The following is a 27,454-nucleotide window of genomic DNA, read 5'->3' on the forward strand; positions in this document are numbered from 1 at the left end:
GGCGGTGCGGCGTTGGAGGCGGACCGAGGTGCGGCCTACACGCGATGCAACGTGAGGCCTGGGAGTCGCGTTCACTGCAAGCGGAGCCCAATGCGCTTCACGCTGCCAGCGGGGAGCGTAGAGAGCCGACGGCGGTGTGAGCCAGAGCCGGCGCGGCCCAGGCAGACAGACGAACGTGAGTGCTGCGCAGCTGCGGGCAAGGATGGGTGGCCCCCTGGGAAGACCCGCAGCACTCGTCTGGCCGAACAGCACTCGGAGGAACAGAAACGCCTCGGGGGCTCAGCGACGATTGGCGTCCTACGGTTGCGCTGCCCTGGGCCCACCCTTAGCGGACGAGCAGCGGGAGTCAAATCCCATCGGCCCGCGGCATGGCGGACGGTACAGGGGCCTGCGGCGGTCCCGCGCTGGAGATCAGCAATCCCCCCGGGGGCAGACGGAGAGCCCGGGCCCTGGGTGCCCCGGTGCGGGAACCAAGTGGGGCCTAGAATCAGCGACGCCGGAAGATGCCTGGGGTGGTGCTGAGGCTCAGCGCCCACCCCGACAAGCAACTTTTGGCGCCAGACGAGTGCTGTCGGAGCCGACATAGTCGCCAGTGCCCGAAGACGGCTGAGTTTGGAGCTTAGCGGTACCTGGTCGACGCCCTGTCGACGCTGTGGGTGAGGAAGACACCGGCAACTTCTAGTGACACTGGGGGCCCAACTGTCGGCGTTCGCCTTCCACCGACTCGTCTTCACTGCTTCCCGCCTTGGGCGTGTGAGGGGGGCCCCGTTGAGCCAGGTGTGAGAACGGCAGGATGTGTGGCCTACTGACCGCTGGGACTTTCACTATGTGTGGACTGGCGGGCTTGACGGGCCTACAGAGCGACCCACGAGGCCTGACCAGTGTTGCTGGAAGGGATGTGCAAAATGGCGGCGACTAGGCCGAAAATGGATAAACCGCTGAAAGCCGCTCGGAGCTTGCGGCCCAGAGGTGGAGATTTCAGCCATGGCTAAATCCCCACCTCCGAGCTGGAAGATCCGCCTCCAAGCCGCAAGCTCCGCATCCGGGCTGGAAGCTACGCCTCCGGGCCACAAGCTCCGCCCCCAAGCTGGAAACTCCGCCTCCGGGCCGGAATTTCCGGCCCGACTTCGGACGTAAAGTTAGTATTCTTAAATCTATTCTGTGAATGCCGAAAGTAGTAAGTTCATTCTGTGAATCCCGAAAGTAGTAAGTTCACTCTGTGAATCCCGAAAGTAGTAAGTGCATTCTGTGAATATCAAATAGTAGTAAGTTTAGGATTTAGTCTTAAGTTCATTCTGTGAATCGGGCCCTAAGTTTCTAGGGAGCCACAAGCATCCGCGACTTGCGTCCTCCTGGATCACGACGCCGCAGGCCGGAGGCGGTTTGGGCTTCCCCTCCATTGTGGCTTACTATCAGACGACATGCCTGCGCTTTATTCTTGAATGGAATAGACCGCTCTCCAGCAAACACTGGCTATTCGTGGACCAGGCTGTTGCGGGCTGCAATATTTGGCGGGAACTGTGGCTCCAGCGTAAACATAGAGCATGGGGCTTGTACTCGTCGCCGGTAAGGTCTCCGACGATGAACGCTTGGGACCAATTGGCACGACGACGGGGCTGGACAACTTTTCCGTCGCCCATGACGCCCATTGTGGATAACCCGTTTTTTTCCCCGGGCTGCGCGTCGCCAGTATTCCAACGCTGGAGGGAGCTGGGCTGCAAGAGGGTGGGCCATCTCTTTGACCTAGATGGTCTGATCTCGTTCTCTTCATTGCGCCGGGACCACTTTGCCCTCCCAGAAACTGACGCCTTCCCCTACTCGCAGGTGGCGCACTGGGTTACGTAACCCTCTAACGTGGCTGATATGTCCCGAGCCATGACAGCGCTAGAACGTTGGGTAATATGTAAAAAAGATGATCGCAAACTCATATCTGAACTATACGCGCTGGTTGTCACGCGGCCTAAGGCGCCGCGTACGAAAGCGCAGGTTCGATGGGAGACGGAGTTGGGCCGCCCGCTGTCTAGTAAGGAGTGGGGAAAGGTGTTTTATCACGCACAACACACCGCGGCCAATGTTGCAGGTACCGAGTCGGCCTACAAAATGGTGTCCAACTGGTACCATACCCCAGACGAGGATTCACGCCTGGGATCCTAAGTGCTCAGGTCTTTGCTGGAGAGGCTGCGGTGCACCAGGCACCTTGACACATCTGCTCTAGCACTGCCCGAAACTAGAGCGGTATTGGAAAGCAGTCCTGGACGACGTAGATGAGGCCTTTCACGTCATGTTCCCCAGGGCCCCAGAACACGTGTTGCTAGGTCTACCACACTGAAAAGCGTTCCCCTTGCGCTCCCTGCGGGGTAGGCAGATAGCATTAGCTTTGCTAGCAGCGCGCCTGGTGATACTTACGCAATGGCGATCCCCTGCTTCCCCTGACCTGAGAGATTGGATTTGACGGCTATGGCATTTGTTGGCCATGGAGAGACTATCGCTTTGTGTGGATGGCAAGGGTGAGAAATATGCGGAGTTGTGGGAACCATTTATACGTGTTCTATCTCGCGATTTGCGTGAGGTCACCTGCCCCAAGTATTTGCAAATCCTACAACTTATTCCACTGGTTCCACAGAGTACAGCCACCTAGGAGGGTGTGGTCTGATGTGTGCTGGCCGAAGGGAGGGAGTTCGTGTTCATGGAGGCATTTGTAGGTCTGATGCGGAGGAGGGAGGGGGGAGGGGGCAGTGGTGGGGTTGGGTAGGGGGGGTGGGAGGGTTTATGTTTTTGTTCCACTGTTTGATCTTTTTCTATAAATTGCAGTAATATTGATACCCCTGGCTGTTCCTCTTGGCTTTTCGTATGTCCTCGCCGAGTCGCCCTCAGGGGTGTAGGCCCTAAGGCTGTGTTCAAATATTGCCTTACTGTGCTCTGCCGGCCGATGGATGTAGGCAGCCAAGCTGTGTTATGTAATACTATGCTGCTCAATAAAAAAACGATTAATTCTTAAAGATGGGTATGGTTCAGACAGCCCAATTCTTTATACAATAATCTATATGCGAAGATTAATGATTGTGTTTTTGCTTTGAAGTCCATTTTGTGTTCCTTATATGTTGAACCCCGCCCCAGTTTTAAGCCGAGATATTTGTAGGACGCTTTCTCTTCTACTATTGCCCCTTTTACAAACCATTTGAACTTGTGTTTTTTGGGGTCCACTAGGCGTACAACCTTACTTTAGTAAGTTACTAAGTTATTGATCACTTTTTGTAATCCGATAGGGCTTTGGCTCAACACCACAATATCATCTGCATACTGTAAGAAGGGAATTGGCTCTTTAGACAAGTTTGGCGGATGGCAATCAGCTGCATGCATGTATTTAAGGATGTCTGCCAGGAACAAGTTGAATAGGCTCGGGCCAGGATGCAGCCTTGTTTTAGGCCTTGTTGTGTGTAGATACTGGCGGTGGCACTACATCCATTGCCTAATTTCACTCTTGCCCAGGTTTCACAGTGCTACAGGGATATTATTGCATCCAGTAATTTACTCGGCACCCCAAAGCTCTTAGTTTTTCCAAGGGACGATTTCTATTTACTCTGTCGAATGCAGCTTTCTAGTTGACAAAACATGCAAACAACCGAATTTTCTTTTTTGCAGCCTTTTCAGTTAAAAGTGCTAAAATGCCAAGTTTGTTAAGGTGGCTATCCCTGGTCTAAAACCGTTTGAAAGTTGGGGATTATGTTAATTTCATCCATCCAATCTTGAAGATGAAGTAGTATGCAGGATCCATATAATTTAGCCTCTATTTCGATCAACGATATCTATCTGTAGTTTTCAGGCTTATTATGATCTCCCTGTTATAATATTAAGTGAACGATGTTCCCTTTCCAAAATTTGGGGACATTGTTCTGGCTGTAATTCTGATTAAAAGGCGGCGTGAGATAATCTGTTAAAAAATCCGAAGCATTTTTAAAGAGTGCATTGGGAAGCCCATTCGGGCCTGCCGCACCCTCTGTTTTCAATCGTTTTATTATTCCTCCTAATTGTTTAGTGTCGATCAGGTTATTTGAATCTTTGCAGATTGCCTCTTGTCCTAGGTCTTTATATTCAGGCTGGGGGCAGTCTGGTGTATGTTTCTACATCGGGTCTTTGATCTTGCGATGATTCTGAGGCTGCTGTCGCCATATCACGATGTTCATGCTTCGTACTGCTGAATCTATTTTGTACATGCTGTATCCAGATTTTTCGCCGATTCCGGCTTCTTGTTGTAGTTTTGAACCCTTAGTCAGGTTATTTATGATGCCCCAGAATTCCCTGCTTTTTGGCAATTTACTTGCTCACAATAGTTTTGTCCAGAATATTTCTTTGTATGATGTTTTCGCTTCCCTCAGCATATTCTTGTATTTATTCTGTAATACCTAAAAATTACCCTTGTCTGTTTTCCTACCCATTTTTGCAGTGACGGCTTGGATTAGCACCTCTTGTGCAATCCTGCTCTTTTCATCTCGTAAAGAGAAGTTAAACCATGGCTCCTTCCTGGTGCCAATTCTATTTTTGCTTCAGTTGATGGCTGGAAATTTTCGGATGAGAACAAGGCACAAATATTCCCAAATTTTTATTAGATTTTCTTCTGTCGTGGGCCCTGTTGACTCATATATTCCTTAAGTGTGTTCAGTATAGTCGTCATATCCAATCCTCGCAATTTTAATTTCCACAGCCTAAATTTTTCTGCATGTTGTACAGCGTGTTTATTTTTTGGACCGGAATGAGGGTAATGTTGATGTTTGCAATATGCGGGAAGTGTTTGCTTTCTATGCACGGGCGAACTTGGAATGAGACTATTCTTGGAACAAGATTACTGCTGGTAATAGTGAAGTCTATTGTAGATCGACTTTTTCCACTCGAGTGTGTTAGGGCCACTGGCTATCCCCAGTTGTGTTACCATATAGGATTGACAGACCATGGCATTCTAACTCACGATTTGAAATACCCAGTCCTCCTGCCTCTTTCTTTTGTTCTGTTTATTTTTTATTAGACTACTATTAAAGTCTCCTGAGATGATCAAAGGGCAGAGTTCATTTGATTTTCGCAGCGCATCGATCATATTCATTAGTATTGTACATTTTCCTTCTGATTCTGTTTTGCCGGGTGAATGTAGACGTTGACTAGTATTAATTGCCAGTTGAATTTGTTAGAATGAATCTTTCCGGTAAGTTTTATGACCTGCAACCAGTTTACCCCAGCGTCTAGTTCTTCTGTTTGCCAACCATGTTTTTGTGATATGTATGTTGATAAACCTCCTCTCGGGTGACCAAAGATTGAAAATCTTTCTGCTAGGGTGTGATGTTCTATATAACCCGCTATTGATACTGGGTTCATGTTCGATGTTTCTTGAAGCAGTATTAGGTCTTGTTGTTCAAAAAAAGACAGAGTTTCATTGTCATGACTCATGTTTTTAAAGCCATAGACATTCCATGAACAGATCTTGATCATATCCTGGCTCCCCTCCCCAAGGACACAGTCATGCCTTGGGCCTTCTATTAAGTCTTGCCTGTTAGCCTGAGCTAGCTGCCCCCGCATTTTGTCTTCCAAGAATAACCTTGACTGTGCATTAGGTACGCTTGTTACTTAGTGCCTTTGGCACCCAAGACCAATCCATTCTATCACCTGTTTGGTGTTCAAAGTTTTGATGGACTCGCTTTTACCTTGACCTTGATTGAATCTGATGGCCTTGGTGGCGTGATAGAACGGGCGTGGCGAAGATATTATTTTACATTTTTTCCAGATGTGTATTCCATTTTTTGATTTGTATTATTTATTAGGAGGGGTTAAGGGTACGTTAGTTGTTTATGGGGCCTCAGCGTAATTCCCCAAGCTTCAAATGTTGATCTCATTGCATATTTCATGTCCACTAGTTCCTTTGAGGACCATGTTGTTAAGGACTCTTCAATGTCTGGGGTGTCTGTAGTATGGTTAAGTTCCACGGCTAAAAGATCATGCTAAGATATTCCTTTTAAGTTCTGGAATTTCTTTGAACAGCCTTAACAGGTTCCTTTGGTTTAATATATCTTGCTCTCCTTTTGTGGAATATTCTGACACAAATGTCAGTTTTGATGTGTTCTGCCTGGAGGCAAGTGGCGATTTCCAAAATGTCATCTTTTCTACTTGGACATTTTGGGTGGTTGAGGTTTCATTGTCGACATGGATTTCTTGGCTCCTCTGTTCTTTGATGACCTTTTCCTGTGGTGTGTCTGGCTTGCTTACTTCCTTTAAATCTTTCTCTGATTTTCCCAAAAAGTGTTAATGACCATGTCGGCTCAATTTGCTGTTCGGTAAGGGGAAGCCTACAAGTTCTACCTTTTTATTTATTATGACTTTTATTGGATTCCAGATACTTTGTTCTTTGTTATGTATTTTATCGTACACCTTATTACCTGGTGTTTTCCCTACTTCCCTGTTTATCTAATTTTTGGCCTTTCTCTTTCCTGCTGGGTGGTTGTACCCCATTATCAGGACTTATTCTTCTGTCGTCCTCGGGTGTAATTGTAATTCTTACTTGGACCTGCAATGTTTTTTCTGCCCCTTCTCTCTTCTCAGTTAGTTGGATTCACTCTAATTTCCTCTTTTCAAGTTTAGGGATTTGTGCAGATTCTTTTGTCAGCCAGTGGTTAGTTGGTATATGAAGAACCTGCTTCGTATTAAATCCATTAAAGTCCGTTGTGTGGTTTGATTGGTCTGAGACCGTTATTGAAGCATCCAGTGTGCCTTTTTTCAATAATTTATTTTCTTTCCTTTGTATAGTTTGATTTACAATTTTCGAGGTGTCAATGGTGCTCGGTGTAACTTTGATTTGATGGTCCCTTGTAACAGGGCATTCCTCTGTTTCTATTTGTTCTGCTTCTCCCTTATCATTAATGCAAGTCCCTTTCACTGTATTCTTGTTTTTTAGATCGCTCCTTTTTCACTGCGTCCTTTTGGGTTCTCCTTGTTTGTTTGGACTTAATTGTTGATTGAAATGCCCATAAGATATCCATTAATATTTCGGGCAGATTTACCAATTTATCAATTATTTTGCCACAGCTGCAGTTGATCTGCTATTGTTGATTACTTGTTTGTGGCTCCAGGTTTCCCCTGTAAGTTAGAAGGGACGTAATTAGGCCCAGCTTGGTGTTTCTGCCAGAAATGTGACCGGCAATTAAGTTTATAAGGTCTATCTGGACCTCCATTTTGTTCAGTACCCTAATTGCTTGTTCCAATGTGCTTAGCAAGGTTTTACTCCACGGTGCAGTTTGAAAATCTTCAAGGGATTTTCCTGATGCCCCAGACCCATGATCAATCCTGCTAACAGATGAAATTGTTTTTGGAGATGACAGCTTTAATTGATTTATTTTCGTTGAAAAACTTCCTTCTTCGTGCACGTTCTCTTGTTGGTCGATTCTGTGGGTAACCAGTATTGAGGCATTCCCTTGTATTGCTTCATTCGGTGTTTCCTGTGTTTCTGTATTGGATAGGGAAAATTAGCTTGACCGGGCATCCTCCAGAAGAACTACCTGTTCAACTGATTTGTTTATTTTTTCTTCCATGCGCTCATTTTTATTGTCCTCTTTTGCGCATTTCTATGATTGATTTCTGTAAAGCTAAATTTACTTTTAGCGCATTATTGACATTATTTACATTTGACTGTTGCTGTATAGATAGGGCTTGTTTTAATGGTAATGGATGTGCACTTTTCCTGTTAGTCAGTCGTTCCTGGATTAAAAGGTCCTTTATTAACCCTTGTGTCTGGCGCTATTGGGCTTGGCAGCCGGACTGTCTCTAAGGGTGGTGTGTACATGGAGGCCATTGGGTCCTTTAAAAATAAGAATTTCTGGATCCCAGTGTTATTACCAGAACTGAGGGATGTTGTTTCCAGTGTCTGAGCTGAGACTGGCCTCTCTCTCTGTCTGGGGCCTTTTTTTTGGCTTGTTACTTGCTCTTGTTCTGTAAATTTTTTATTTTTGTTTTTATTTTTGCCTTTAGTCACCTGATGAACTTTCCCAGGTCTCATGCTCCTTATTGAATTATTAGTTTGTTTGGATTATTTCCCCTTGGGTGCACCCAGAGCAAGGCACACTGGTGAGCCGCTTGCTGAGTCCAACCTAGTTGGATGGCTTCCGCAGCCTCGCCGGGCTTCACTTATCGCTAGCCACTAATGGCTGCCGCGCTCAATACCCGGTGCTTACCCTCTGTTGTAGCTGCTGCTGCTATCTCTGCTGGCCCTTGATTGTCAACCGACCCGCACTAGCGCTAGCTCTTGCTCCTGCCACTCTCACTGCTAGAGCCGCTGTGCTGTGCTAAGCTAGGTCTTTGTTGCTGTAATTACATGGAGTTGGTGAAGTTGCTGGAGGGTTAAATTATAACTTTCCCCCGTATTTCAAGTAAAGGGGGGCACTTTAAGGCAATATGGGCCAATGTTGGCAATGCTGGCGATTTACTCAATTGCTGTGGCTGCTGGACTTGATAAGGTCGCTGGGTTGCATAGGGGTAGCAATATGGGGCAATGCTAGCGATTTACTCAATTGCTGTTGCTGCTGGAGTTGATGGGGTCGCTGGGTTGCTGGGGGTAGCTGGCGGTAGCCGGGGTTGCTGCAAGGCAATCAAATGAACGCGTTCTCTCCCACAGCTCACCTCTGCTCACCGTTGCTCTGTGCGCTCAGGAGTCGCAGCTCACGTGTCACACAACTCACACGGCTTTCGCAGCGCCCGTGACTCTGTCCCCCAGGCTGAGACTACGGTCTCTGGGTCACTGAGCCACCGCCGCCGTATTTTTAGCCTGTTTCCGGCCATTGAGCCGCTGATCCGCTGCTGCTCCTCTGAGCCGAGTCTCTTCCTCCTCCTCCGGCCTCCCGACGATTCTGAAAATCACGGTGCCCCACCCCCCGCTTTGGTTCTCCCGGCCCGTGAGAGCCTACAGCGGCTTTATATTGGGCTTTTTCCGGCTTTCCAGGGCTTTTTGCGGAGCTGTGCTGCTGAACTCCTATACATCCGTCGTCTCCGTCGTCTGCTGCGAAAAATGCTACAAAAACCAGGACAGGGCACACACTATTCTGGGACAGACTGCATCCAGACAGGCCACGCTCTGAGACTAAAGAGAATATTAATATACATTTTCTGTACGTTAAATGTGTTCTTAAATATATTTTTTATAAATTGTTTAAATGTTTGATAATTTTATGAAATGATGCATTTTTTTATTTGGTTTTTTTACATTTGTAAAAATAATGTTTAAATGTTTGTACATGTTCTGCAATATTTTAAAGACAGTGGTATATTTGTGTGTATATAAATGAATAGCTTTTAACAATGTGAAATATAATTTCTCAATTTTGAATTAAACAAATCATAATTTGTGAAAGTTAAAAAAACTTTTTTAATATATGAATGTTTTTTCTTTGTGAACATTTATTAATATTTAGTGTAAATGTCTATTTTGTTTGAATTTTTGAAAATAATTCACCATATGCAATTTTTTAGTTTAATGCCAGAAATTAATGTAAATGCTTTTTTTTTACATATTGCTGTATAAGATACTTAAGAATCAATTTCAAAATGTTCTAATGTATTAATGCATATGTGTGTTTCTAGATAGAAAGAAAAAGCTTTATTCGATTTCACAATTTTATAAAATCATAAAAGCGACAGTTCATTCAATAATTAATACGGTCAAGAAAATTACAGTTCATGTCAATTATACATCCATAAAAATTTAAGAACAAATTAAACTTTTCCTTTTCCTCAAGATACTTTTTAAAAAAACAGTCATTATACCAACACAATACATATGATTTAGTAATTGTAAAAATACTAGGGCCGGGAAATATTGAAGCCATAAACCCTGCTTCAAAAAGGGTTTAATCCATCTAGCCCTTTCTGAAGAATAAAATTTACAGAAAAAAATCACATGCAGTGTAGATTGATCAGATTGGTTATTGCATGGACATTTACAAAGCTTTCTGGACCAATCATTAGTTTTAGGAAAAGTAGTCAAGCGAAAGAAAGAAATAATCGAATCTAAATCTGGTCAAGATGTATCTATCAAACCCCTATTGACACCAGACCAAATAAGGTTGTATTGAGGTTGAGACCAGGGTGAGTTTGTGTTGAACTACAGTTTTCTTATTTAACTCCACTCCTAATCTTTAGGTATCAAAGTGATACCAACAGAGGGGCATATTACCAACCAATAGAGATAATTTTTGTCTCTAACTTGTTTAGAGACAAAAATTATCGCCGCACATCGGCGATTTTTATCGCAGATAAACCTTGCTATTAGCAAGGTTTATCGCAAATGCGATAAAAAACGGCCGCAATGCATGAATATCGCTGAAAAGTCAGCGATATTCATGCATTATCGAGCAAATGCTCTTAGCCATGTTATCCACCTCCCATTGGTTAACATGGCTAAGAACTGCTCAGGGCAGGTGTTAGCTTTTGGAGATATTCGCGCTTAGCGCGAATATCTCCAAAAGTTGGTAATAGGAGATAGCGATGTTAGCGACTGTTTCCAGTCGCTAACATATTGGCACGCCCACTTTGCATGTCATTAGTGATAAATATCACTGACATGCAAAGCGGGGCCCAAGATGGTCGCTATCTCCTATTAGCTGTCGCTAACTGGTGTTAGCGACAGCTTGGTAATAGGGAGATAATTTTATCTCCGCTTTCTTGGCTTTTAAAGCCAAAAAAGCGGAGATAAACCCCCTTGATAATATGCCCAACAGTGCCTTTCACTCTTTCCTAGATATACTGATTAAGGAGTCTGGATTACTATAAAACTCGAGCCTCCCCATATCTTTAGAGAGGTTACAAATGTAGTTCAACCATGGAATCTTTGTGACCTGGTCTAAGCCCATAGAATCTTTAATTATTTCTCGGTTTAAAACTAAATCGGGTGAGGTCCAAGCTCTATGCCACAACAGTAAGGGTTGCATATTAATTACATCACTAATATAGCGAATCCCTAATTCTCTGTGACAGTTAAAAATAGATGTACTTTGAGGAATAGCTAAAATGAATATTAAAAACGCATTCTCTACCCTTTGAATAGGTGATGCATCGTGAACCCCCCAGACACCGGCTCCATATATAGCTATACTGATGCACTTAGCCTGATATATTTTTAATAAGTTTTCTGGAGGCCTTTTACCCATCTTTTTGGCGAAAATCATTACTGCCGCCGTTGATCTGTTTTTTATAGCTAGTCCCCAGGATCCTGATTCCTCTAAAAGGATACCTAGGTAGGAGAATATTTTAGTGGGTGCGATTTTCTCACTCCCAGCAACCAGGGGACAAGATCTGTTTTTGCCTCCACCGCAGGACATAACAAAGGTTTTTTTAACGTTAAGTTTCAGTCACCGGTTGTCCATAAAATCTATATATGTATTTAGTGACATCTGGAGACCGAGTTGGGTTCTCGCCATTAAAACGGCATCATCAGCGTATAAGAGCGAGACAAACTGATTTTTTTTGGCCTGCGGGGAGTCTCTTACACTGGCCACCAGTTCCTTTTCCAAGTCATTAGTATATAAAGTGAAGAAGAACGGGGCAAGGACGCAGCCTTGTCTAACTCCTTTTCTTACGTGGAAGGGCTTGGTGCATTCTCCTTTTAAACCGAACCTCACCTTAGCAATAGACCCCGTATGCAGTTGTCTTAAAAATAATATAAGTGCTTGCTCTACCTTTAAGTCAGCTCAAATCTGCCATAGCCGGCTGTGAACTACGCAGTCAAATGCCGCAGTTAAATCGACAAAAACAGCGAACAATTTACCTTGCTTGTCCTGGGTTTATTTCCCATGTAAAGTGGAGAAATTTAACTCCTGCTCTACAGTGCCCCACGCCTCCATGAACCCATATTGCACTGGGCTTAGGACGTTATTGTCTTCCGCCCATTGTTGTAGGCGATTCAGGATGACCCTGCCTGCAACTTTCATAAATAAATCGAGCAAGGAGATGGGGCGGTAGCATGTGGGTTTTTCCCGGTCCCCTTTTTTTAAAAATGGGGATAATTATAGACTCAGATCAGGATTTAATAAAACCCTTCTCACAGTTGGCTTCAAGGACACGGGTTAATAGTGGGGACCAAAGCTCGATCGAGTATTTGTATAAATCGATCGGGGTCCCATCCGGGCACGGCACTTTGCCTCCTTTACTCTCTTTTATAGCTGCAAGTACTTCTTCATTTGTAATATAGATATCAATTGGTAGAAATGTTGCTTGCTCCTCCTGCGGGTCATGCTTCGTAGCTACTATTTTGTCTTTTCCCCCTGGATTGTACACCTCTGAAAAAAAATCTATCCATGAGTCTTCAGTGATAGCCACCTCAATTCTTGCTCCCTCCCTCATCCTACAAAATGGTGTCTTAACAGCTCTCCAAAAAAGGGAGCAGTCCCTCCTTAACGAGGCTTCATACAGGTTAGTCCAGGCCTGTTCCTTAATTTCCCTCTTGCGCCTACTTCTCGCTAAGTTATATGCCTTCCTCCGCCTCCTAAATTCCTCACTGTCCCTCAAGGTTCTTTGGAGGGCCACTTTCAGAAGGGAGTAAGCTTTGGTACAATTAGTATCGAACCAGCCATTTCTACCGGTTTTGAAGTCTCTACATGGGTGATTCAGAGTTTTTTGTATTACCCTGGTAATATCGGAAAAGGAACCCAATATATCTGTGTACGATGACTCTTCTTGCAGGCACTTAATTATTAGAATTTTTGCATGAGTCATTATTTTCAAATTGGTGGCCTCTGGGTCACTCTTAGCCCAACGTAATGAATAGCCATTCTGACGTTCCAGCACACACCCTTGAGTCCAGGCTAAACTCTCAACCAAGGAGCTGGTACTTTTATAGGGGAATATGATATTAATGCTAAGCGGGAGATGGTCACTAATCCCAATTTTGTGTGCAACAAAATCCGCAGCCCATGTTGCATAACAATTTGAGAGAATAATGAAGTCGATTAAAGTGCTATGACCTCTACCTACAAACATGCGACTAAATTCGACAGGTGGAGAACACAACTTATTTGCAAATCCTAGGTTGTGCGTTGCCATGACTTAATTGAAGCTGTCCCTCCCCGTTTGAGTGGGTAAAATGGGCCTGTTGGTCCAGGTCCTCATCCTCCAGATCCCCAAACCCACACAAAGACTGTGAGCAGATGTTATTATTAAAATCGCCACCCCATAAAATGATGGAATCCTTCCCTGATGTATCACTTAACCTCTTTAGTTCCTCATTAAGATCATGTAACACATCAGTGATGGAGCCCTTATCCAAGTTGTTATACATGGTAATTATCACTAGCTCAACCAGTGAGGACACTTTGATGACAACAATTTCATAATAGCTTGACGATTTTACAGATTTTATCCACACAGTCCCCAAAAGGTTAGTGATATACACACAGATCCCTCCTTTGTGCCTCCCACGACTCGAGCGACCCGCTGGAACATGAAACGTTTTAAAGCCATCAAGATGAATTTCCTCAAATGTCCAGTTCTCCTGCAGACAGATGATATCAAAGTTCCTGATAAAGTCTCCCCAAATAGGGATATTGATCTTAGATTGAATACCAGATATATTCCAATAGGCTACCCTTACCAGGACATACATTGATTGAATTCTACATACATCCACCCTCCCAACCCAGATTCATCCTTTCTTATATCCCCAGGGACCAGGTCGCTGCTCTCGTATCTTCCACCTATTAATAAATCGGATTGCGGCGATTTAATCAGTTGTACATTATGTTCCTGCGCTGCCATAGCCATACTCAAGGTATCGCCACCAGCGGGCATCAAAGGAAATACTGCAACTATGGAAGCCTTAGTATGTGCCATAGCTTCATTGATCATATTTTCACCCGCAGGTGCCCTGTCACCTGGGCGTCGGAGGGCTGTGTGGCCAGTATTCATTTTACATTTTCTAGGTGCCCTATCTTGTATTTGTCAATCCACATCCTCTAACGAATGTAGGGGGCCGAACCTATTGGATACTTCCAGGTTATATCTCAATGTGTTGTTAGGAGAATGACCAGTCAAGGGAATGTTATACTTATTGATCATCTTAGGTCCAAGCGGGAGCACATTTATCCCCTCAGCCCACCTTCTGTTAGCACCAACCCGGTTCAAGATTTCTTGTTCTAGGGGAGGAGAGGCAAGTGATAGCACTACACAATCCCCGTTAAATGACTTTCTACTCAGGCCAAGCCACCTCACACGTCTCACAATTTTGAATGAATGAAACATTTCTTGTGTTAAACCCGTCTTAAGTCCTAGAAAATGTATGGCTTTATTTCTTAGCGTTTCCCAATTTTCCCTCTCACCCTCATCCGATAAGGGGATGTTAGCCAAGACCAAGGTGTACGGGGCAGCTGCCGCGGAGAGGTTCAGGCTGGTCAGGATATTGCTTTCAGCCTGATGATGAGGTTTTCTATTTTCCATTTCAGTAAAATTGTCTGTGACGTACGAACTGGTTCTTTGCCCACAATTTGTTTGATTGCAAATCGTAGGGAAACAATCTGTGATCGGCTGGTTAAGCTGTGTGTTACTATCCCTACTGCTTGCTACTTACGTCCTTTAGTTGCCCGGAAAGAGTAACCAAGCTGGACTCAATTTGACCCAATCTATTCCCCATTGTGGCTATAGCTTCTTTAACGAACAGAGTTAGGTCAGCAATGGATTTCACGATGTCACCCAGTTCTGGATTCTTTTGCCCTTTATCTATGCATTGATTGCTAATAGGTTTTTGACTACCTTTTTAGCTGAACCCTCCTTTCCTGTCGAGGCTTTGCATTTAGCCTTTAAGTTTTTAGGTGTTAGTGGAACTTCATGGATCTGTGGGGGTAATGCAGTAAGGGCTGATTTCTTCGATACACATACTCTTTTGTGGGGGGTAATTCTGCCCCCTCCAGATTGTTTACAGAGATCTCATCACAACCCTTCTGCACACACCCATTTTGCAATTCAGCTATAGATTATTTTGGGATAGTAACAACAACTTCACTATTTGATTCATGGCAAGGAGAATAATTTATACTAATGCCGGTCAAGCCAGACGACTCTTTATTCAGCTTCTCCTCTACATTAGAGATTTGTTTCTCTAACGCTCCCACTGCCCCGTCAGATATTTCATTAAAGATGTACTGAATTCTTTAACCTTGGACATTTTTGTAACAGGTGGACTAGTGTGCAATTTTCTTTTCCCTATTTGGATAACCTATACGTGTCAACCACTCCTTGGTTGATAGTGTGCAGCTAGATCTTTTATACAGTCTGAAATGGAGAGTGCAACTGTACAGCTACCCAGCAAAAAACTCTATCTCTACTCTGCAAATAAAATAGAAGCAGAAATACACAACCTTTTATACAAATTAATTCAAATTAATCCACAGGCTTTCATGCAAATACCCCGGATGCCCCTCTAGGTCTCTTTTGCAATTGCAAAAGTTATCTGTGTCCCGAATGTCTGGAGGCTGGGAACAAAAAGTAAAATTTGCTAAAGATAGCGAGATGATTTAAGCACCTCCGGGCGCTTGAGGATGACGTTGGCGGTGCGTGCCGACGCTGGGGAGCCTTGTGGTTCTCCAAGCCCAGAACAGCCCCGCGAGTATCCGGCGCAAATGGTGAATGGTCGCGGGTGAAGAGCCCCCTCCGCGGTCCAGTAATGTAGCGACCAGCCCTCGGCTGTGTTCCTTCAGATAAGGCAAGTAAGGCAAGTTTGAGGTCCCGCACTGCGGGAGGCGCTGAGATGATTTAAGCGCCTCCGGGCGCTTGAGGATGACGCCGGTGTGTTTCTATGTTTAATGATTCTGTTGAAATTCTAATTATTATATAATAAAATACATGTATATTTAAAATATCGTATTGAATAGTGACTTTTTGTAATGCAATTTGCTTTTGCTGAAAATAATTTTATTAATATGTAAAACATTGAAGATTGAGAAGTTAACATATATTTATTTGTTTAATACTACATGAATATATGGTATACATATTACAATGATCGTATGCTATTTTACATATATCATATTTAATAATATTTTCATTTGAATACTTTGAATATTTATAGTATTGTTTTCATTTTATGTAGTTTTTATATTTCGTACCTCTGCTAATCAATGTAATTAATTAAAAAAATCTAAGTATACATTTTTTTAATTATGATAATTTGATTATCCAATTTGAAATATTTATTAAGTAGGATTTTGGTTTTATTAATGTTTCATTTATTGTAATACTACTTTTTATATATATTTAATTTGGAGTATGTATCATAACTGTATCCCCTTTAGTGTTCAACACCTTCCCCAAAATGTGTTAGATTGCAGAGAGAATAGTACTTTGGAACCATTTAGTGTCCAACACCTTCCCCAAAATAGTTTAGGTTGGAGTGGGAATAGTAAATGTAACCCATTACGTGCTTAACACCTTCTAGATAATGATTTCAATTTTGTTGGCCTTAGTTCTATGTGCGCTTTGCTACAGCTGACCAGTGCTAAAGTGCTTGTGCTCACTACTCTAAGCATGGTAAAATTGGCTTGCACAGAATTGGCATATTTAATTTACTTTTACAGTGGTATACCATATACACATGGCCAGTAAATTAAATGCTACTGCAGCACTTATTGTTCCACCCACTCAAGTAGCTCCTTGAAACATGTCCCAGGCCTGTCATTGCAGCCTGAATGCAGTTTCAAATTTGCAAATTCAACCTGGCAATATAGCCTGATTGCCAAGCCTTAACCTCCGATTTTATTGGATATGTCACCCCTAAGGTAGGACCTAGGTTTCCCATAGGGTGGGGTGCATTGTAAATAAAAAGTAAGATATGTACTTTTTCATTGTCCAAGCCCCTAAATACGGTTTTCACTACTGTGAGTATTACTTGTACCGTAGGATAATATTGAGTTGCATTATTATATTTAATAAGTCGTGAATTTGATTGGGAAAAGGTAAAGTTGTATGTTTGGAATCTTAGGGGCAGATAACATGGGCAAAAGGGACCACCCACCATAGGTGCTGCGGTCCCGCAATACAAATTACGATGAGCAACACTGGCGGGCGCATCCCGTATTTTTACATTGAGGTGGGCGGCAGCACCCGCCACAATGTAAAAATACATGTTTTGCATTTGAATGTACAACGTGCCAGGCACCGTGCGGTGCCTGCCACTTTGTACATGCAAATGCAGGGGGGTACCATAGGTACCCCCCATGTGCAGCATCCCACCCCTCACACCCCCTGGGGGCCCTCAACCGGTCCCAGAAGACATTCCCCACCTGTCTTTTTGCGGTGGGATCTCCGCCAAAAAAGACAGGCATCCTCATGCACACAGCGGTGCCTGCAAGGCACCACCAGAATGCCCCCATTGTACCATGTCCCGCAAGGTGGGTGGAAAAGGACCGCCTTGCGGGACCACGGCGGACGGTCTTTCCGTCGGCCACGGTACCATTCCCATTCCCACCGCCATCCTAATTTGGCGGTGGGAATATTCAGGTTGATGGCGGGCGGTCCTCCACCGCTGGGCGGGCGGTCTGCCACAGCCGGGCCGGCAGTGGCGGACCACCCGCCATTGTAATCGGCCCCTATAATATTATCAGCCTTTAGTGTCCAACAATATCCAAAGGGCAGGGTGCATTGTAATTAATGCATTCGGAGTAGGCATAGTAGATGTCAGCAGAATGTAAATTTTAATTTTTGAAAATGTATTATTAGTTGTAAATATTTGTATTTTTATAATTACATGATGTATTAAAGTGTATACTTTTACATTGCATTTTTAGCATTTGTTTTCAATATATCAATCAATCAATATATATGCTTTTTTACTTTATTCATATTTTCTGCTAAACGTTATTTTTATGATTTAATGATATATTTAAATGTATATTGTTTACTGTGGGGCTCATTACAATGGCGGACGGACTTCAGTCCGTCCACCCTTGTTGCGGTCCTTGGAACTGGGCGTCTGTAAGGCGGCGGTCCTGCACCTGCGATTACAATGCGACCACCACTGTGGCGGTCGCATCTTGTATCTCTAGCATTGTGACAGGTGCTGCTGGCTGCTGCACCCACCGCAATGTTCGAAATGCACTGTTTGCAGTTCCCTGCACTACATGGCAGACACCACACAGTGACTGTCTGCCACCTGGTGCAGGGAAACGCAACGGGCCCCAAAGTACATCCCCGCTAGCCTGTGAATGGCGGTTGAACCACCATACACAAGCTGGCAGGGCATAATATGGCAGACGGTGCCTGCTAGGCACCACCACCATTCTATTAATGTGTGCGGTCCGACAGCAGCAATGGTTACGATTGATGCCATTGTAATCTGGCGGGCGGGATTTGGCCGCACGATTGCAGTGAGTCTGCCACCGGCTGGCTGCCAGTGGCGGATTCACCGCAATCGTAATGACCACTGTTTTTGTAAAAAAATAAATCATCATAATATTGTTAGATTATTATATGTTTATTTACTTCATTATGATTTTATGTTAAATTATACTTTAAGAAATGAAAAAATATATTTAATTGCACATTTGTGCTGTTTTTAACAATTATTTTTGTACAAATGTTAAATTAATTATATATGTTTATTTAATTTATTATGATTTTATGTTAAATAACAATCGTTTTTTAATTGTTATAAAACATCCATATGTTTTGCATTATAGATGTTTTCGATATTGTGTTTTATTTTCCACCTGTTTTATGTTTATTTAAAAACAACAATATTTTTGTAAGCAATATTTGTGTTGTCAATGTTATTAAAAATACATATTTTTAGTAACAATATTTTGGTTAACGATATTTGAGTATTTTTAAATAAAGTATAGGGAAGTGATGTTTCTGATAAAAATATTCAAATTCTGATATTTTAGAAAATCGAAGATTGTTGTTATCAATAATTATGTCAGTGATTCAAGGACCACAAGATGTAGGAATCTTATATCATCCATACTGGTAGGCAGTATATTTTATATGTGCCTAATCAGGAGAAGCACAAACTCAGGATTTAATACATATTACAGTGGTCTGAGTTGGCTCTACTAACTAAAAGATCTCTGTGATGAAAGCAGTAATCCACTGGGCTATCTACATAAAATACAATTGTGTGATCTGCATTGTACACCTTGTTTGTAGCAGGCATGTTAACCCTCTGCTCTACTTTATCAGGAGTCAAATCTGCTTTAGACAAAACTGACATCTCTCTCCAACCAGCACCTTAATCACAAATATTTATCTTGACAGTTTGTTGTCTGAAATCTGGTGAAAACACAGGGAACTCTGGTGGGGGCTTTTAATCCACTAAGATATTTCAAAACACAAAATGCCTTTGAGCTCGGTAACAGTATACAAAAAGTGATGGAAGGAATGCTTGAATTAATCTCAGCCACTGGTAATTACTCGGGCCACATTCCAATCCATTGTTATTTTGCACACCATGCAATTTTTATTTAGACCCAGCTATATGAAAGTCCCTTGATTTGTGTATCCAGCCACAAGATTGGATGACTCAATTAGATTAGCTCTATTCTCAAAAATGTGATATCAAGGTGAGAGAAGAGACTTCTCGATCTAGTGTTCTTTCGAAAGCCGCCGATTTGTCTTTTACCCTTACAACAACGTTGCTACCTATAAAGTCTTCCATTCCTGGTTGTGCTACGGGGCCAGATCGATTGCCCAATGATTTATTAAAGGCAAACCCAGAAAGCTGGGAGCCATACATTATCTTGCTCTCAAAAACAATCTGTATGGAGATTCTATCGTCCTGGAAACTAGCTGAAATTATTACAATATATCAAAAATGGGACAGCGCTAACCCTGACAACTTCCACCCAATAAGTCTGATCGATTCCCTGCAAAAAATGTTTTGCAAACAGGTACGGGCTCGTGTACAGGAGTGGATCAGAGATGCAAATATACTTATAGATTGGCAGGCAGGCTTTAGACATAATGTGAGTACACTGGATCAGATATCTCGTTTTGTTTTTATGTATTGGTGGGAGATGATCAAAGGATAGGACAAACTTTATGTTGCCTTTGTCAATCTTCGAGCAGCTTTTCATTTAGTGCCTATGGAAGTTCCTTGAAGAGATGGGTGTCCCGGCCCCTTTGCTGAATATTATTGTATGGCTTTATGCTGACACGTTTGCCCAGGTGAGGTGGGGAGGGATGGGACCTTGACAGACCAGATCTGTATCGATCATGGGACCTGCCAGGGGTGTGTGTTGGCCCACACCCTTTTTATGTTATATATAAATGGGGTAATTGGCTTCTTAGATCAAGATGGGTGTGATGCCTCTAAGATAGGTGGGCAGGGGGTCCCTGCACTTCTTTATGTGGATGACACCTTGTTAATTTCTAAGCTTAATAGCTCCAAGACCAAATGTATGATTTTTAGTAGACAGTTGTAGAATTCTTGCTGGAGGAGGATGCTAGTGGGTGACACAATTTTAGATCTCGTACAGAGCTTTGAGTACCTTTGGTATTAAAATGACCAAGAACCCAATCTGGACACCACAGGTGGAAAAAGCCCATGTATCCAAATTTGACATACAACACATATAGGTAAAATCCACAGGAAAACAATATCTCGAAGGGTAAGTTCAGCATTGGAAATTTACAATGTGAAAGCCTTAGGGGTGGTTCTCTATGGAGCTTAACTGTGGGGTTACTCTCACATTTAGGGCCTATCCATAGTGGAGCAACGGTTTTTAAGAACCTTAATGAATTTGCCCGCTAGAACAGCCCTATCCCCTTTTTATTTAGACCTGGGCCAAAAGAAAATTGCAGATAAGATTGAATGTAGAATGCTGACCTTTTGGCACAAGTTATGGACAATTCCTGCCCTCCAGTCTTAAAGTGAGGGTGTTAAAGACCTCTTGGCCTCTGAGTATGCTTGAAAATACCCTGGCTCTGCACTATGAAGGATCTGCTTCGTAGACTGAATAGAGATGAGTATTGGACAAACCCTAAAAGCATGTGCATGATTGGTAAGGCCAGTATTAAAGGACTCTTTTGGGGAAATGTGGCGGTTAGCAATGTTAGGATGTGTACGGGTTACCTATTTGTGTATTTATTTGACCAGAAACCTATAGCTGCCTATTAAGGTACCATTGATAAGATTGCTCCTCCACAGGCTAATAAACTGTATTTACAATTTAGGTATGGTACCTTACCCATAACATCGTTTACCAGTCAATGGCAACAGACAAAAGGATAAAAAGATGATATGTGTCCATGCTGTGATGAGTGTCCTGAAACACCCAATCATGTTTTGTTTGTATGTCTCTTATTCAAATAAATATGGGCAAAGTGGGGTGTTCCTTTGTGCAAAATGTTGGGAAATAAAGTTCTCATGCAGATGATTATGATGATGATGAAAGTCAGTCTTGACCCTGCTGCAATGGAAACAGTCTATCCAAACTGCCCAGCCATGCCCACATTGAAAAGGAACACAAGCAATCCAGGATCATGTTGTCCTTGTTATGGGCTCATCATTTGGGAAAAGCTTAGTTTCAGTGATACAATGTGCTAAGGACACACGTCTGAGCATACCTGCCCCACTTAGGGCAACATATAAAAGTATACAAAAGTGATGGATGGAATGCTTGAATGAATCTCAGTCACTGGTAATTACACAGGGTCACATCCCAATCCATACTTATTTTACACACCATGCCATTTCAGATTAGACCCAGCTTTATGCAAATCAATGTTGGCCCTGCTCCAATGGGATCAGTCCAGCCCAAACTGCTAAACCGGGTCCTCACTAAACCAGAATACAAGCAACCCAATACCAGTTTTGCATTTCCTATAGGCTCATCAGATGGCTATGATTGGTTCCAGTGAACCAGTGTGCCCAGGACCCATGTTGGGCATAATCATCCCACTTAAGGCAACATACAAATGTATGCAAAAAGTGATGGTCAAATGCTTGAATTATTAGTGGAGAGGTGTGGTGCAGCAGCCAGGGCAGCTGACTTCCGAGCACAGGGTTCATGGTTCGAGCCCCGGCTTTGGTGGCAGTTCAGCTCAGCACCATGTGACTCTGGGCAATACCTGAGTTGCTTGTATTCTGGTTCAGGAAGGACTTTGCTTGACAGTTTTGACTGGGCTTAATTTCCACGATGGCCCCCAGCGCCTTGAGACTTGTAAGGGGTGAGTAGTTTGCGCTTTACAAATACAGATTTACAATCTCAGCCACTGGTAATTACTTGGAGTTGCCTCCCAATCCATGCTTACTTTGCACCCCATGTCACTTCAGTTTAGACCCAACTATACTCAAATCATTCTTGACCATGCTCCAGTGGAAACAGTCCAGCCAAAACTGTCAAGCCAAGTCCTTCCTGAACCAGAATACAAGCAACTCAGGAATGGTTGGACCAGTGGATCAGGGTCAAGTCTGATTGGCATATTGCTGGGTCCAAAGTGAGATGGCATAGTGTGCAAAATAATGATGGACTAGGACTCAGAGTGACCCGGTGTATTATGTGGGGCAGAGTTCTCAGTGTGTATTACTTGGTTATCATCACATGCATAATTCTAAGTAAACCAGTGAATTATGGGGGTTACTAAACTGAATGTGTATAATTTTTGCTGAGAGCTTTAAGTGAGTCAGTCGACGTTTAATAGAGCTCTGAGCAAGTTTGTTTATTAGCAATCACAGGTTTCTTAGTGACTCTTGGTATTATCTGATAAAGAGACCTCAGCACAAGTGGGGATTGCAGAAGAGTTATGAGTGACCTCTGGTATTTTCATAATGTTACAATTGTAGTGTTTAGTGGAAGGCGAACACTAAACCACCATAAGCTCACACTGAACAACCTTACAAAGTGACCATTTTATCTTAACTTCAATTTTATAAGTCCAAATGGTAAACAGTCATTAACATCTTTTTAGGGTATTCCAATGTTCAGTAGCACTCTAAAGCCAAGACTTCCAAGTAGGTCAGAAAAGGTATTTTGATCTCTGTGCAAACTCCGGTTTGAAGAGGTTGCACTAAAAGAATATTGTGGCCAAAATATCGAGCGACACAATACCAAAAGTTAAGTGCATATTGGAAATTTAAATGTACTAATCCGAACACCACCTTTAAGTACCTTGAAGATATACATCACCAAGGTACATATATGTAGAGTTAGGTATACAACATCTATGCTTGCTTACCTTTTGATATTTCAGTTTTGATCATTTGTCCTGGATATTCTGTTCCATTGATATTCTGATTACGATATTCCGGGTACAAACCATTCGCTCAGGGATCATTCTTCAACTCCCAACTTCTAATCATGGCCTAAGTGTTTGCCAATATCTATTTTGAAAATGCTGTTATAAACCTCTCAACAGATGACTCTGGTGAATCCCTCCTGCACCATTCCCTATCATGTGGCAAAGCTGGGTGCACAAGTACAATGTGGGCATGGTTTGGGCCCATACTTCAAAGTTACAGTATGCCATGATTAAGTAACACACCACTCTCTGATATCTAAGGCACTTCTTCAGTATAATGACTGACAATGTCTATTGTGGGTTATCATAAAGAAGCTGAGGTCAGCTCTAAGATAGGAAACTAGGGAGGTTGCCAGGAATCAACTTGCTAAGTTATCTTCCTTTACACCCTGACTCATCTACTTTTTTGTTCTCCATATTTTAAATGCAGATATCAATCCACAGTGTTTGTTTCCATTCATCGACAAAGGAGTAACCTACCTATGCTGCACCAAAAAAGATCATTCTACCATGGGGTGTGCCCCCACTAGCAACTTCCACAGTGATCCTCGCTGGATAAAATCCAATGGCAGAGGTAAGTGTAAAGCATGTTCACATTCTATTGAGTTTTCTTCATGGATCTTAGAATCACCACCTGCATCGAAATTCACCCTGCCTCTAGAAATGTGTCTTGGAGTGTGCAAAAGTAAATACTGGATTGAAGAAACTCTACTGCGTGTTCAAGATGGATACAGGGAGCAAGGAGGGTCCAGGCTTCATTATTCTGCACTCCTCTCCCTTAACCAAGGTTCCAGAGCCTTAGGCGTAAGCACCTGTTCAGTTTAACGTTTTTTAACCAGGTTAAGGCCCTGAAATGTTTTTGTAGATACAGTCCCTCCAGACTTGTTATTTCAAAGCAACAAGTGCCCCATTATCCATGAGAAGATTCTCCTAAGGTGTCATATTTCGCCCTGCAGGAGTTCAGGCGCCCAGTGCATCTCTCAAGGGGGTTGTACTAGGGTCTGGCTCAAAATGGACATATTAAAAACAAACACGAAACAAGGTAAAAAACAAATGCTGTTGCAGAAAATTCAACAGCCCTTAATAAAACCAACAGGAGCACACAGATCACAAGAAAAGTGAGAAGTTCACATTTGGTCCCCCAAGATCAGGTGCCCATTTTACAGCTGATGTATGTTTTTTTAATAAATATGGTTGGTGTATATATGCATTTGGTGACAGCAATGGTTCTGCCCACTAACCCACTGGATATTGTATACAACAAATTCAAATCAAACAACAAAAAAATGTTACTGTAAAGTAGCTAAACGCTTAACAGGTTATTTATAAATAAGCAATTATCGAGATGGACCTTGATTGACATACTGGAAATTCCCATTTGTGATCCTGATTTATTATACTTTTTCTATTTTCTTCTATCCTATTCAAGTTCAAGTACTTAATTTGAATTTATAAAGTTGGACATCTTACCGCAAGTTGGTGTGCAGGCTTGGGGCTTTTTCAAAGCCTGCAAAATATAGGTGGATTTTTAGCCATGTAATCAGGCAAAAGTCTGTGAAGGAGTGGTTAGGATCACAGGCCAGTAAAAGGAAACAACATTTTTGGGTCTTGTTTGCACATTGCAGTCAGATCAATTACCAAACTGCATGTCCTCCCTGGTGTGGTGTGCAGGTTCAGATAAGAACGCTTCTCTACCTCACCTGCACTGTCTTGCCGGACCTGCATAAGTGGCATCCTCACCTCCTGACTTCCGGTTTCGCCTGACTGTGAGACTATAGCAAACCCATGGCTGAGCTCAGATTTGGACGTGAACACTACTTGCCACTCCTGATCGATCATGCTAGACTCAAACATGAAGGGGCACTTTTCTCTAGAAATTATATAGTACAGCAAGCCCCCTTGCTGTGCTGTGTGATGTGGAAAGGGTAGGAATGTGCCTTATTTAACATTATACGGCGCATTCCTGTGTTTTTCTTGTGCTGCTGCACAATGTGCTGCCTAGCGCCAACAGAAGCAACCTTGCACCATGGTGCAAGCTTGCCTGTGTTGTAAGCAGGATTGTTTTTGTGCAGGAGGCATTTTCCTCTTTCTACGTTTCATGTAGAAAGACGAAGGGCGTCTCGAACATTTGGCGACCTACGACTCCGGTGCCCGACTAAAGGTGCCGCAACTGTGTTCTTTTTCGATTTCTGCATATATCGGAGGTATTACTCTGGGAACGGCTCCCAACTCAATTACTGTTGTAACCTCGCACGATTTGAAGCGAGGTACTTTCTCTGCGGGGGAAACACAATCCCTTTCTTGGGTGCAAAGGTCTACCGACTAAGGCTTCTATTTCTCAACTTTCGCAATTACCCTTCACCCAAACAGAACAGCGAGCAACTCTGGCGCTTATTTGTTTTATATCATTGGGATGCCTACTACACCTACTACAAGGACATTATTTTCCTAAATACGTGACGTTTGACTTCATACCAAATATATTGTTTAGCCCTGACGAAGTTCCCGTGGCACAAAGGGGAACGAAACACGTTGGCTGTGCCTTTGATGATTGAAAAAAACTTTGATACTGAATAAAGAAGAGACTTTTTAAAAAATACTCTTTGCTCTGTTGACTTCATTGGAGTGCACCTTCCCTTTTGTTTTTGTCTACAGTTCTTTAACAGTTTTTGCCTGATCATGTGCCTTAAGAATCAGCCTGTTTTTCTCTTGTTAGTTTCTTCTTTCTTTAGTTTCTTCTTTTCCTAGATGACCATAACTATGCAGCAGTCTGAGATAATAAGTATGGAATAAAACATTCATTTTTAAAGCAAAATAATAAAAAATACTGTCACTAAAAGCATATTCCCAACCCCCCAAAAAAACGAAGTAGCAAAGCGTTTGGTGTCTTAAAATCACTCACGTCTAAGTTTTTTGAAAGTTTGAGAGGGAAAAATACATTATTTTCTCCATTACAATGTGTGGTTGCATAGGTTAGAAATCCATGGTCATTTGTTTAGACGGAACTATGGTTTTCAAAACAACATTTTTATGGAGTTCTTTTTGCAGTGCTTGGTTTCTATCACAGAACCATTACACTTTTTCCACTGAACCAGGCTGTTTTCATAGAAAAGGTATTTCATTTTGATATTTCTCCAGCATGAAGTTTTGCCAGTCTCATTTTGTCAGTCTGACTGCCTTCATTTTAGAAATTCGTCAATATAATGGGATTCTATATAAATGAGATCTACTCCTGATAGCAGGAAAAGGTGTCATGGTTCCAGGGTAGAAACCAAGGACTGCAAAAAGAACTATTATTTGAATTGTAAGAAGTAAAGTTTTTTTGATAGCATTGATTTGTAGAATTACAGCGTGGCAATAGTGAATGTGGATGGTGCAGATGAAATGGGGAGGAGGCAAGCAGGAAGCTGAGCACACAAATGCAGTAAGGAAAGAATGTATGATGTCACAACGCATACATTTACAACGCATGCACTTACAACATAGTTTTTACATCGCAACATCCACTACAACGCATTCCATTACATCGCTTGACACTACATAGTATATTAATAATAATAATAATAATCTTTATTCGGTTTTTTAGCAGCGCAAAACCATAAAAGTTATCGAAACATACAAAAATACACAAGTATTAAAAAGCAGATATTACGTAAGATCAGATTGTTTACAAATTGTGTAGATAGTAAGACAGTCAAAGGTTGCTCCTATGCCTCATAATACTCTTTAAAAAATTCAGTACATGATAACAGACACATTCAGATTCAAGCAACTGTAGTGCTAGCATAGCTGGGCGACATTGTCTGTAGCCCCATCTTTTTAGTAGCGGGGTTATCCAAATTTTTCGGTGGGTTTGGAAAAATTTACAAAACAAGATTGTGTGGATAGTAGACTGTTGGGACAGATCGTCACACGGACAGGGGGCCAAGTTAGAATTCCAATTGTTTTTATCAGGAAAAGTCACTAGTCTGTAAAAAAGATTGAGTCTGAACCTTGTTAAAAGCATTTTTTCATATGCTGAAAATTCCAATGTCAGATAAAGCTGGATTTTCGGGGAATGCTGTATCATATTCGCATGTATCGCAGATTTTTTGGTCGTCAGCAAAGACAGTCTCAAGGACTCTAGGTGGCTCAGCGCGATTTGTTTCAGATCTTTCTTGGATATTTCATTTAGCTTTTCTGGAGTAAAATAATACTTTTGTAATCC

At 42.5% G+C, this 27,454-nt stretch overlaps 1 protein-coding gene across 1 annotated transcript in view; it reads left to right on the forward strand.

Annotated features, from left to right (window-relative positions):
- The window catches only part of LOC144761996 (fucolectin-4-like), a 267,189-nt gene that overhangs the window by 193,640 nt on the left and 46,095 nt on the right, over positions 1-27,454 (forward strand). Inside the window, exon 5 of the mRNA XM_078647162.1 lies at positions 23,678-23,821. Coding sequence (XP_078503288.1) covers positions 23,678-23,821 — 144 coding nt within the window. The remainder of the gene's footprint in view (positions 1-23,677; positions 23,822-27,454) is intronic.

Source organism: Lissotriton helveticus, chromosome 6, assembly GCF_964261635.1.
Source record: "Lissotriton helveticus chromosome 6, aLisHel1.1, whole genome shotgun sequence".
Taxonomy (NCBI): domain Eukaryota; kingdom Metazoa; phylum Chordata; class Amphibia; order Caudata; family Salamandridae; genus Lissotriton; species Lissotriton helveticus.